The sequence below is a fragment of the Colias eurytheme genome, chromosome 7 (genome assembly GCF_061535395.1).
Source record: "Colias eurytheme isolate Ceu_HAF_F1 chromosome 7, ilColEury1 Martin Lab GWU primary, whole genome shotgun sequence".
NCBI classification, from domain to species: Eukaryota; Metazoa; Arthropoda; class Insecta; order Lepidoptera; family Pieridae; genus Colias; species Colias eurytheme.
Genome location: NC_142986.1, coordinates 3,862,765 through 3,875,032, shown reverse-complemented (window position 1 = coordinate 3,875,032; position 12,268 = coordinate 3,862,765). Strand labels below are relative to the sequence as shown.

At 31.7% G+C, this 12,268-nt stretch overlaps 1 protein-coding gene across 2 annotated transcripts; it reads left to right on the top strand.

The window, feature by feature from the left end:
* The first annotated feature begins 493 nt into the window (after positions 1–493).
* On the top strand, positions 494–11,917 carry moody (G-protein coupled receptor moody). 2 transcript variants are annotated; one of them, XM_090104022.1, is made up of 8 exons: positions 494–574; positions 2,119–2,259; positions 5,859–6,029; positions 8,158–8,285; positions 9,153–9,306; positions 9,898–10,124; positions 10,408–10,551; positions 10,933–11,917. In XM_090104022.1, the coding sequence occupies exons 1-8, from the start codon at positions 504–506 to the stop codon at positions 11,046–11,048; spliced, it is 1,152 nt and encodes a 383-aa protein (XP_089960148.1). In that variant the 5' UTR covers positions 494–503; the 3' UTR covers positions 11,049–11,917. The 2 variants fall into 2 exon arrangements, with proteins under 2 accessions (XP_089960148.1, XP_089960149.1); XM_090104023.1 differs by having other exon boundaries at positions 10,408–10,636; positions 10,933–11,066.
* The last annotated feature ends 351 nt before the right edge of the window (positions 11,918–12,268 follow it).

The following is a 12,268-nucleotide window of genomic DNA, read 5'->3' as shown; positions in this document are numbered from 1 at the left end:
TATTCAATTAACTGATTTGAAGAGAATTGACAATCGTCTTAAACCATTAAGATTATAGTGTTTCGACCTCTTTATAATGAAGGTTAAAGACAATTATTGTTCTGGCACCGACGGTTATTGCTTGTATTCCAAATTTTAAACGGCAGTTATGAAATTGTATACTTACGTTTTGCAACGGACATCTTTTTCTTTTGTTTGTTATTTGAACGTGAATGCTTTTTAATTACCATGATAATTGAAATATTATAGTTTTAAATTAAGATTTATTCCTTTCAGACTACATGCTTTTTTTCTCAAACTATTAAGTACCTATGCCTAGCAATAATTACATTGACGAATTCTATTCGAACATATCTTCATAGATAATATTTTGAAAGAAAATTTAATTTGATATATTTTTCATTAAATCACATAATATTATACCAGAGCTCAAGTCTAAATCTACTTGTATGATATTACTCCTCGAGTTTATATAACGAAATTTATTTTCCAGAGTGGTAACAATGGCGGACGCTGATGCGTGGAATGTCACTGAGAATATTACAGCCAATGTGAGACCGAGCGAACTATCCAAGTGAGTTGTATCTAATCATATATTTATGTAATATTTATTTTAGAAATTAATGCAGTTTATTTTTGTTTGTTTATAGAAATTTAATACAAGTGATAAGGTTAAGAAAATTTTTGATATCGCAAAAAATTTGCCACCTCTGTAATTTGTTCGATCTTTGAGAAGACTGTTATATTCGATACTAAATATTTAAATAAAAAGCCACTAAACAGCTTTATATTTAATTTGATTCCCTATAGACATATTTTATTTGTAGGTTTGGTCTAGGTGTTAAAATTAATTAAAACGTTTGTGTTTATTCCCAATACAACTAGAAGTCACGCAAATGGCGTTGATGAATCTATAAATTAAGTTTTTTGTATATTTAATATAGAAAAAACCTACCTAATATTTTAACGATTTCTTTCAATGTCTATTTTCGTCATTCTAAAAGCTCTTCCAGACTTAAAAGGCAATACAATACGTCATAAAATATTTATTGTTTCGATATATCGTCAAATAAATTAAAATAACATTTTATTTTAATCTTCCTATCAATTCAAATAGATATAACTCTGTTTACTTACTTTCTATTTGCTAACAAAACATTGTGCTGCATTTCTATTCTCTTTATGTAAATAGATCGGAAAACACGCTTCTGTCATCTATGAAAAGGGCAAAACTATTTTAATTGAACCTACATGAGTGGACAATTTTTTCTGTGAGGCAAATCAGTTTAAACAACTTGCAGTTATTTTTAATATTCACGCTTTGGTATTTATTATTCATAAAAAATTGTCAACGTTCATTAATAGACATTATGTAATTCTTAATTCCCTATTATACATTATTATATTACATAATTATAAATAGGCAATATAAAGTATCTATTAAAATAAGCCATCTCAAACTATTAACCTTATCCCAATTCTGACGCAAGTAATTATTAAGTTCCAGAGTATTCAACTAAATGATTTATTATGAATTTGTTTTAATAGGTCAAGTATTTAATTCACGAAACAACCATTGTTGAAAAGTTTTGCACAATAAATCTGCTCTTGGTCATTACTCCCACAAACTAATCCCAAGCCCAAGCCCAATGAAATATTATTGAACATCTTCGAATAAATTCAAGAACAATTCTAAAGCTATCGCACCAAGTTTTCCAGTATTCACCTGCTTTTGAATTATAGAACTTTGTTTTCATTTGTGCCATACAAATTATTCAAAATTCTAAAATAAACAAAAACGTTTCCTTCAACTACGTTTCCTTCAACCATTCCAAATATTCAGAAATTCGTTATTCCAAATCAAAATCCTTTAACCTATTTAAAATACAGGTTTCACATATCAAAGAGTAGGTATGTTTTAAGCATTTTGTCTTTCAACCTACCATTGACGACTGCTTTTATTCCTTTTAAAACTCTGCTTCATTTAAAGTACATAATGAATATCCTATTATTTCATACTTCGCTTTGAGGTTTTAAAGTTTTGTTTCGTGAAAGGATATCCTACTTTAGCGTATTCAATATAGCTTTGTAAGCGCTTGAAATGTATTTTTGTTCCAGGTTTTCACCGGCCCTGCTCACATTTGCAGCTGTGGTGACCGGCTTTATTATGCTCATAGGCTTGTTTGGCAACTTACTGACTGTAGTCGCACTCCTTAAATGTCCGAAAGTCAGAAATGTTGCAGCTGCGTTTATCATTAGGTGAGTTAAACTGTAATCTTTACAATCTGCAAAATATGTTTTAACGCAATTATTAAATGGTTTCAACTTTTAATAAATTTAGAATCCTTAAAAAATTATGTTTAGAATTAAATTGATCATTGGCATACATCATATTTTATACGGTCAATGAAAGATGTGAATAAAAATGTTAGTTGTGACTCTATAATATTTCCTCTTATGAAAATACGTAGAATGTTCTTAAACATAAAGTGGTTATAAGCTCATAATTTCATCAAGAGTAAAGTATATCCCGAATAAATGTTTTATGCCCAGTTTGCATGCACATCATGCGTGTGCAACTGACATGTAAATAGGTTTTAGGCTTTAGCCCATTCATCTCACAATAGCATTCAATCATATCATCTATTCATGATTATCCATTCGTTTTATACAGTTTAAACACGCTTGCAGTTTTCTTAGTATGAAACATTTTTTACCATATCTAAAGTGTGGTCAATATATTATCTTCAAAAAGAGATGTATAAATGGAGCGTTTAATAAACTTAAATTGATATCATTATACTTTTCTGAACATCAGTCAAAATCTCTTCAAGGAAATTTTAATTGAAAATGTTTTGAAATAACAACTTCATCTATAACAACGACTCCGAACGAAGCTTAGCCTGTGAAATGAAAAAGACTCGTATCAAAACCTACAAGTAGATGGTCTTAACCTTTGGAACTAAATGAAGAACTGTGGAAAAAGTTACAAAAGCTTAAGCTGTAGCGTTGTTATGGCAATTGGATTTAAGAATGTGTTGAGTTTTCCATTATTATCTACTATAAACGAAAAAATATATTAAAAATGATAAACGACTTGTTAATTAAGCCTCAATGTGAATTAATTATGCCTCGTATCCACAAAATTAATTTAGAGCTGAAACTTTTTTCCGTTTTCCCAGAAGTTATCCATAAATTGTGTCTCATCAAAAGCATATCTATTTACTTCTAAGAATTTTCTGATAATCATTAAGCCAATTCCTTGGCTATTATAATTCGGGTCTCGTACACAATCCTCTTCAAATGGTGTAAATGCCATAACAAGGTGGATGACGACGTACTTTATGAAGGCTTCACATCATTCTTGAGAAATGGGTCAAACATGACGAGCTGTAATTAAACATTTTAGCGGGGTGTGTAGGCTGTTTATTGTACACTCACACGGAGTACCGTAAAAGTGACAATGTGTCGTTAAAATTTTATTTATAAACGAGTTAACCTAGTGACATTTGTATTAAGTAACAGGTTTAATGGTTTATTGACACAAAGCATCGTGATATGATGGGATGTGATGGGATATGATGGGTTAAGAACCGGTATTTTAAAGAAATGTGCTGAAATAATAAGCCATCCAATCTCATTCTTAATAAATCTTTCATTTGAAACAGGTATTTATCCTACTATGTTGAAATACTCGGTAGTAAAACCAATGTTTAAAAAAGATAGTCCCCGAGATTTAAATAACTATAGACCCATAACACTGATACCAATCATAGCTAAAATATTTGAAAAGGCTATAATTAAAAGATTAAACAGCTTTTTTGAAAAAAACAAAATTCTATCAAATATGCAATTTGGATTTCGAAACGGTAGTTCCACGACATTAGCTTGCTTTAATATGACGAAACTTATAATGGACAGTCTTAATGACAAAATACCCATTAATGCCCTATTGCTTGATATGTCGAAGGCATTTGACAACGTAAATCATAGCAAGTTACTCTATAAACTTTATAATTATGGTATAAGAGGAAAAGCATATGACTTAATGGATTCGTACCTGAGTGATAGACAACAATGCACTGAAATTACGAAAATAGATGGAAATTTGAAACGCACTTACTGCTCTAAGTACAGAAACATTGAACGAGGTGTGCCTCAAGGCAGTATAATAGGTCCATTTTTATTTTTGACGTATATCAATGACCTGCCAATGTATCTCGACTGTCCATGTGTTTTGTATGCGGACGATACGACTATTTTTGTGCAGTGTACGAATGTTAATACATACGAAACAGAAATAAACAATATACTTCAAAAAACAATACATTGGTTACAATCCAATAATCTTCAAGTAAATTTACAAAAAACAAATTTTATTCAGTTCTGCCCGTATAATGGAATAACTCATAACCTAACAGTAAAATACAAAGAACATATAATACAAGAAGTCGAAACAGCTAAATTTCTTGGGGTAATTTATGATAAACACTGTAACTGGAAGTCGCATATTGATATGGTCTGCACGAAGCTTGATAGATTTGTTTATGTAATAAGGCGGTTAAGACAGACGATATCAAGGGAAGCAGCGATAACGGCTTACTACGGCTATGTATCATCAGTTTTGTCATATGGTATTATAATTTGGGGCAATTCGGTTGAGTTTGACAGAGCATTTAAATTACAAAAAAAGTGCATAAGAGCTATTTGTAATGTTGGGCCTACTGTGAGTTGTAGGGAACTTTTTAAAAACTTGAGAATCCTGCCTCTTGCATGTATATATATCAAAGAAATTTGTATTTTCATAAAAAAAAATCCTCAATATTTTAAACTTAATAAAGAAGTTGGAAAACTAACAAGATATCCAAACAAATTGTTTTTACCGAGGCCTAAATTAACTTTGTACAAAAAAAATGTTCCTTACATAGGTATTCAGATATATAATAAAATTCCAAAAGACTTGCAAGGGGTTCCTCTTCCAGGCTTTAAAAATAAATTAACTAAATACTTGTTAGAGAATTGTTTTTACAACTTAAATGAATTTCTGTATAATATGAAAAATGTATAAATAATATAAAATAATGATTTTGATACTTGATTGACTGTATGACTATAGTGACTTATGTATAAAACTAATTTTAAGTGACAATACTCCTGACTCGTATTATTATTGTAACTAGGTAATCATTCTCATTCATTTTGTGAATTAATAATAATTATTGTATGCTATGTAACTATAGTAAAAACATGAATGTTCCTTAATTTTGTTCTTAATATCTTTGTATGTACCATGTTTTCATGCAATAAATGATTTATTTATTTATTTATTTATTTATATTTTATTTGATTGTAAAGTTTAGTTCGTTACACACCCTTATGTATTTCATTCGATCAATATATTTTAACACACTTATTAGATATATTAGTTCATTATGAACTTAATACTTACTCTTACAGTCCTGGTATATGTATAAACAAAGTACATACATATGTATATCTCAAAAGCAAAGAATGGTGCGGATGCATTAGCATCCAGAGAAAAAGTTGCACCTTTGCCCTATTAGGATTTCTACCTTTACTATTTAGTTATTTAGCACACTTTTGTCTGTGGTATCGAAGCTTTTGAAGGAGGTTCTAAAGCACTATTTTCGCCTTTGTGTATTGAATTAAATCCGATCTATATCCTATTCTAGGATTTGGATAATATCGTAGTGATATATGTATTTTACTTCTGTATAATGATAACATTAATTTTAGCATTCACAACTATTATAAAATTCACAAATATTATAATTTATTAAAAGAGTGGAGTCACAAACTCAATACGAACTTAATTAATTGTTTTTCTTTGCTTTCAGTCTCTGCATAGCGGATTTTCTATTCTGTGCGATGGTCCTTCCCTTCGCGATATCTGGTTTCTGGACACGCACGTGGTCGCACGGAGGTGCTCTGTGTAAGCTCGTGCCGTTTCTGCGGTATGGCAATGTTGGCGTCTCTCTACTGAGTATAGCACTCATTACTTTGAACAGGTATGGTTTATTCAATTATTGAATGAGAGATGAATAAAACTTATGAATATATAATAAACTAGCGGTCCGCCCCGGCTTCGCCCATGGTACCTACATGTTTAAACTATCCTATCTCTCAAGTTGGACCGAACTGCACATGGTGTGCGAATTATATTATAATCGGTTAAGTGGTTTAGGAGTCCATTGAGGACAAACATTGTGACACGAGATTTATATATATTAAGATTGAACTTAGACTTACCAAAACTTTTGGGGTTTTCGGTAAAAAAGTGTCAATATCGCTTGAGCAGAATAAACGTTGTTATTATTGATGGAAGGCCTGTATCGTAAGGTTTTAATTTAAGCTCTGAAAAGGTGAAATAAGTCTCAAATATTGTTCTAAATAAAATTAGTCTGGTATTATTGAATTAAGATGCAGTGATATTCTAGTGACGCATTTAGTAACACGTAGGTATTTCCTATAAATAGTATTACAGGAAAATGATATTTCAGTATTACGTAATTAATTGCTTGACCATATTATACACGTAATAAATAATATCGAAGAGCATTTTAATCCTTGTGATTCACATCGTCATTCCAATTGCGTAAAATAACAAAGATGTCGGTATCATGAGGATATTGTAACAATAAAAATGCGAAGCATGCCTGCGACCTTCCATATAAGGGCTACGACAAGGTAAAAAATGTTGATTGTACTTGTAGGTCAAGAACGTTAATAGGTCAATCTCTATAGATGCGATTACTGTCATTGTTTATAAAGAAATTCCAAAACTTTTCTTAGAAATGAACATTGTGGAAAAAGGAAATACCTTATCTGCAAGAACACAATATTATTCCATAAATGTTAAAACCTATAAGTTCCATCTTCTTATATATAAAAATGAATCGCAAAATGTGTTGGTAAGCGCATAACTCGAGAACGGCTGAACCGATTTCGATAATTCTTTTTTTATTATATTCCTTGAAGTAGGTACGAGGATGGTTCTTATGTAGAGAAAACGTAAATATGTACCACGGGCGAAGCCGGGGCGGACCGCTAGTTGTTTAAATATGTAAAAGACATTATTATTGTTTTATATTTGATATCCCTATTACATATATATTTATTCATCAGAAACACACCACAAAGCCGTAAAAAGTTATATCAGTCAAATCTTTTAAATCTAATCAGTCCCAAACTTAATATATCTGATGGATTATTGAATTCGTATCAGTGATTGAATTGCACGTGTAAATATATGCGAGGGATAACCTCAAACCGATTTAACGTCGGGAACACCTGACGAATATTAGGTGTCGCCGTACCGTACGTACCGTACGAAAATATGTTTTTCACACCTGCTCTACTTGAGATCTGAATTTCTCGTTGTCATTGTAAAGCTTATTTCAAATTCAATTATTTTACTCCGATATTGGCGCTGAGAAATGATGTTTTATATGATTGAAACTTTTTTGTAAGTCTAGAATTCTGTAGACTAGACTTAGATAGATTGCACAAATGTGTAAGTTATGAATTTAAATTAAAGATGTCAACTTTTTATTATCTAGCCTGTACGCCTTAAAAATGACACCTTTTGGTTCTGAATTATTTTAATGGCTTAGTTTTCTATACCTAGCTAACTCTTAAGGCTTTCATACTACGCTTATGAAATTTAATATATTTTACGACTGCAGCTAAAGTATTTAAACTAAACAAATAAATAAACTAACGGTTTAAAATGTCCAACTAGTAACTTCGTTAGACAAATTAGGTTCAGGTGGCATTCGTTAATATACACAAAGTTTTCGTATAAAATCTACACAGACAGACAGCGTGGCGTTGCATAAATAATTCCGTTGAAATTTCATAGATACAACACTTTGGTCAGTGGAAATGAAATTTTCTCCCTTAAATGAGTTGAGAGTACTTAATAATCATGTACCAAAATTAAAGCAAAATTAATTAAAGCATGGTTTATTTACATCAAATTGTTTGATATAAAAATATTCGATCCTATTTATCCTCAAATTTCAAATCGACGGTGAATCCACGGCACCCCTATTAAGTTTATGAAATTATTATAAATAGAAAAAGCTAACCAAAGTTCAACGTTTTATTGATATTGAAATTGATCTATTTTTTCAGGTATATAATGATAGCTCACCACAGCTGGTACTCTCGAGTGTATAGGAAACACAACATAGCGCTTATGATCGTCTTTTCCTGGATGTTTTCATATGGAATGCAAATACCTACTCTTGTTGGAGTTTGGGGTACGTTTTTTTTTAACATCTTTTCATTCGAACTGAGATTTAACCATTATTTCATTAATGATTTGTAACAGTTTTACAGTATTAATATAAGACATAATATTTCCTTATTTGAGTATTCAAACCTATTTACATTATTACGTGTACCTATATCTAGTGAATTTACCGGTTAAAAGGAAATATATGGGAAAGTTTCCAAGCCATTTCATATGTTCTGAAATCCCCAATTTACATAATTTTGTAGTATTACCACGTATAACTATAGAGTAATCTGTGTTATTACACTTTAAAAGCAATATCCCTTAATTCCATTCAAGTTTTAATAGTCATTCTCACATCTTTAAATACTTAATCCAAAATACTACAAATATTTACAAGTACAATTACACTGTAACGTCCCCAAGAGATGTATTTAGGATTTAGCGTTAGCATTTAATTCCTCTGGTACCTTATATGGAAATACCCGAAGAAACTTTGCAGACAGATAGCGTAGTAGAGGCTATTAAATAGAAACAACCTATGAAGCCTAGCTTACAAATTACATCTTAGCCGAACACAATAAAGGTCTCTGGATACATTTACATTTTAACGTTTTACAATAGGTACATTCCATTCTCTTAGTCTGATACTATGCAAATATCGAAACAATGCTACGTTTTTAATGTGATTTGTACAATGGGAATATCTACAAAACGTTTAAAATAAACATATCTAGATATGTAGTTTTTATAGAAATAACACAAAATTGAACAATAATTTTTACTTTAATATTTACACCGTAGATTGACTCTAGATATTTTAGTACCTAGTCAAATGTTAACGATGTTATTATTACATGAAAAAACTAACCTTTGTTCTCTGTTATTTCAGGTAAATTTGACTACGATCAAGAATTGGGAACGTGTTCAATCGTCCCAGACGAGCATGGCCGCTCGGCGAAAACAGCTCTCTTTGTTATAGCATTTATTGTTCCCGCCTTGCTTATTTTTATTTGTTACGCGAGAATATTTTGGGTGGTGCACAGGTAAATAATATTTTATTAAATGTAATTTCGAGTACCTAGGTATTTCATTTTTTGCAAATTTGATTTTCCCGCCCAATCTGAGTCACAGACTATATTCAACCAATTTTTTTTCCCATTGATTATAATTTTTTTTCCCAGAGTAATTCGCTCTCTTGTTTTCATTAATCTTTATAGCTCTGATTTCTTTTTATTTTGTTTTTATTGGGTCCTCCTATTTCAATTAATACCTACCATGGAATTAAGGAAGACGAATACTTTTTATGGATTCCAGACGTCCCTCGTCCCCTTGTACCTTATCTTTATGGGACGAAAATAAATAGCCGTTGAGGTTTTCATGCTTTATTACATTTTACGGCGTCGTAAATTCGTTTACCTATTTTATTTATAGCTATCATGTGAGACGCTTTTGTCACGTAAATGAATGTTCATGATTCATGTAAGTTGTACAAAGTAGGTACACTACGACCACGTGATATTAATCCTCTTCATATTAAAATTGAAACAACCAAAATATAAAGCTTAGATTCATCATAAATTATACATAGACCTACGTAATATCTTTAGTAAATATATTTTTAAATGATTTTCCAGCTCAGAACAACGTATGCGCGAACATCATAGATCTCAAACTGCCAGCCAAGGCACACTCAACAATGGCAGTGACAAACGCTCTACAATCAAGGATACAAGAGAAACAAAGGCTCGACGAAACGAATGGAGGATAACGAAGATGGTCCTCGCTATATTCTTGTCATTTCTAGTCTGTTATTTGCCAATCACAATTGCGAAAGTGGCAGATAGTCATGTTCATTATCCAGGTAAGAATTTTATGATGTTCCATTTTATACTCGAATAAAAATCAGATGGAATATAGGTAATGTTTAATGTTTATTATTCTGATGCAACATGATAAAATTGTTAGGTCAATTGTGCAAAATTATTAACTTGACATAGTCTTTCTTAGTGTGTAAATAAATTGTGAAAACCTAGTAATAATTATTTCTTACAAAAAATAACCTACTAGAGAATATATTGTTTTAGTATTCCTTAACTATACCATAAAATACTAAAACAAAATAATGACCAACAATAAATCCACAGTATTCCACATCGCGGGCTACCTCCTGCTATACGCAAGCGCGTGCGTGAACCCGATCATCTACGTCATTATGAACGCGCAGTACCGCGCCGCGTACGCCGCGGCTCTCTGCTGCCCCCTCGCGCGGCTCTCCGGGCTCACCAGCGGTGCGTATCCCTCCTCGCCCGCATGCCACCAAGTCAGGAAAACTGAGCGAACCTCCGCGCTCGCTTCTTATGTACGCTCTTGAAGGTATCATCGGTCTCATTTGGCACTTATGGGCTTTGCACGTTTATATTCATTTCATAACATTATTTTTCGACTTTTTTCATATTGTGATGTGTCTATCAATCCATCTTTCCGTTGAATCTTGATTCATCTTTGTCTTGAAATGCTTGACTTCATATTGTTTGAATAATTAAATCATAATGCATTATGCAAAAAGTCTATCCAGATCAAAAGATACATAAGACAGTTCATTTCACGCACGATAGAATTTAGATCTAAGTGTGTGTTAACGCTAATAACTAGTATCTCATTATTTTTAGAGAAATGGAACGAGCGTCACGGATACAGCTTCAGCAACACACGAACGGTGCTCAGCCAAGTTTCACTAGGCGAGTCGAGAGCGGACCCTCGGGGCAGTTCCATACACGGCAGATAAACCCTAGACCGTCTGGCTCACTTGGCGGCAGCTGTCACAGCATTGGCGCCAAAACTGAACTGACCTACGGGGTCAATTATGGACCCAATTCGAAAATATCAAGATTCGAAATCCACCAATCGATTTCGTAATAGCTTGTCGTTCGATATTTTGACGTACCAAAGATAATTTATACCAAAAGACATTTTGATAGTTTTTATTACCTACGTATTTTATATTATCTGTGCTAATGCTGTATTATTTTATGTTTCCGTCCATAACGTGCGACAAGCTGATTACGAATTAATTATCATTGTAAATACTGTATTACCTAGTAAGCATCGATATAACTTGTATAGTGTATTTATTTAATTTAGGTAAACAATTATGCATAATACAATAAAACCACCTTTACATGTATAAGTCATTTGATATGAAGCATTCCAACAGAGAGATTTTTGCTATTTAATAATTTCAAAACATTCCATTGTATTTTAACAACAAAGAACGTATTTTGATTAATAGGCCAAAGAATAAAACATAAGAAAGAACCTGATACGTTCGCTTCTGATTATATTTTCTGTATGCTCAAGTTACCCATTTATAAATACATAATATTATTAATTGTGTAATGTGTTGACATTAAACAATGATTGATAAAATCAATAATATTAAGCAATGTATACCAGTTTTACGGGTGTATTTTATGTGAAATTTTCATAACTCTGTGCCTTCTATTTTATCTTTTTAAATGTTATGCCATATTAAATTAAGATTTAAAATTGAATTGAAACGTAATGTTATAGTTATAATTATCTGTAATGGAATTATTTATTTATTTTATCAGTAACACATTTATTTGACTCAAAGGTTGTTAAAATAAACAATTTAAATTGCATAGTTGTTTTATTTAATATTTTCGCCCTAATACCTACCTTTAGGTACTTATCCTTTAACGTAATATTATAATATTATCGACGTATAATTTCTGCAAAAAGAATAACAAATAACAATAGATAAGGCACCAGCCGTCTGGTCACTCAGCCGGAGTTTTATCTTCACCGCCGGCCGCCGCATGGCGAGGTACTACCCCCCTAACAGATAATAAATATCAATCAAGCCTAGATAAGTTTGGTTACACTGACATAAAAAAAAAAGTGAAGTCCCGTGTCCCCGTAGTGGGGTAGGGGGCAGATGCATTATTCATACATCTGTTTCACTGATCGATTTTTCTTTAGGGA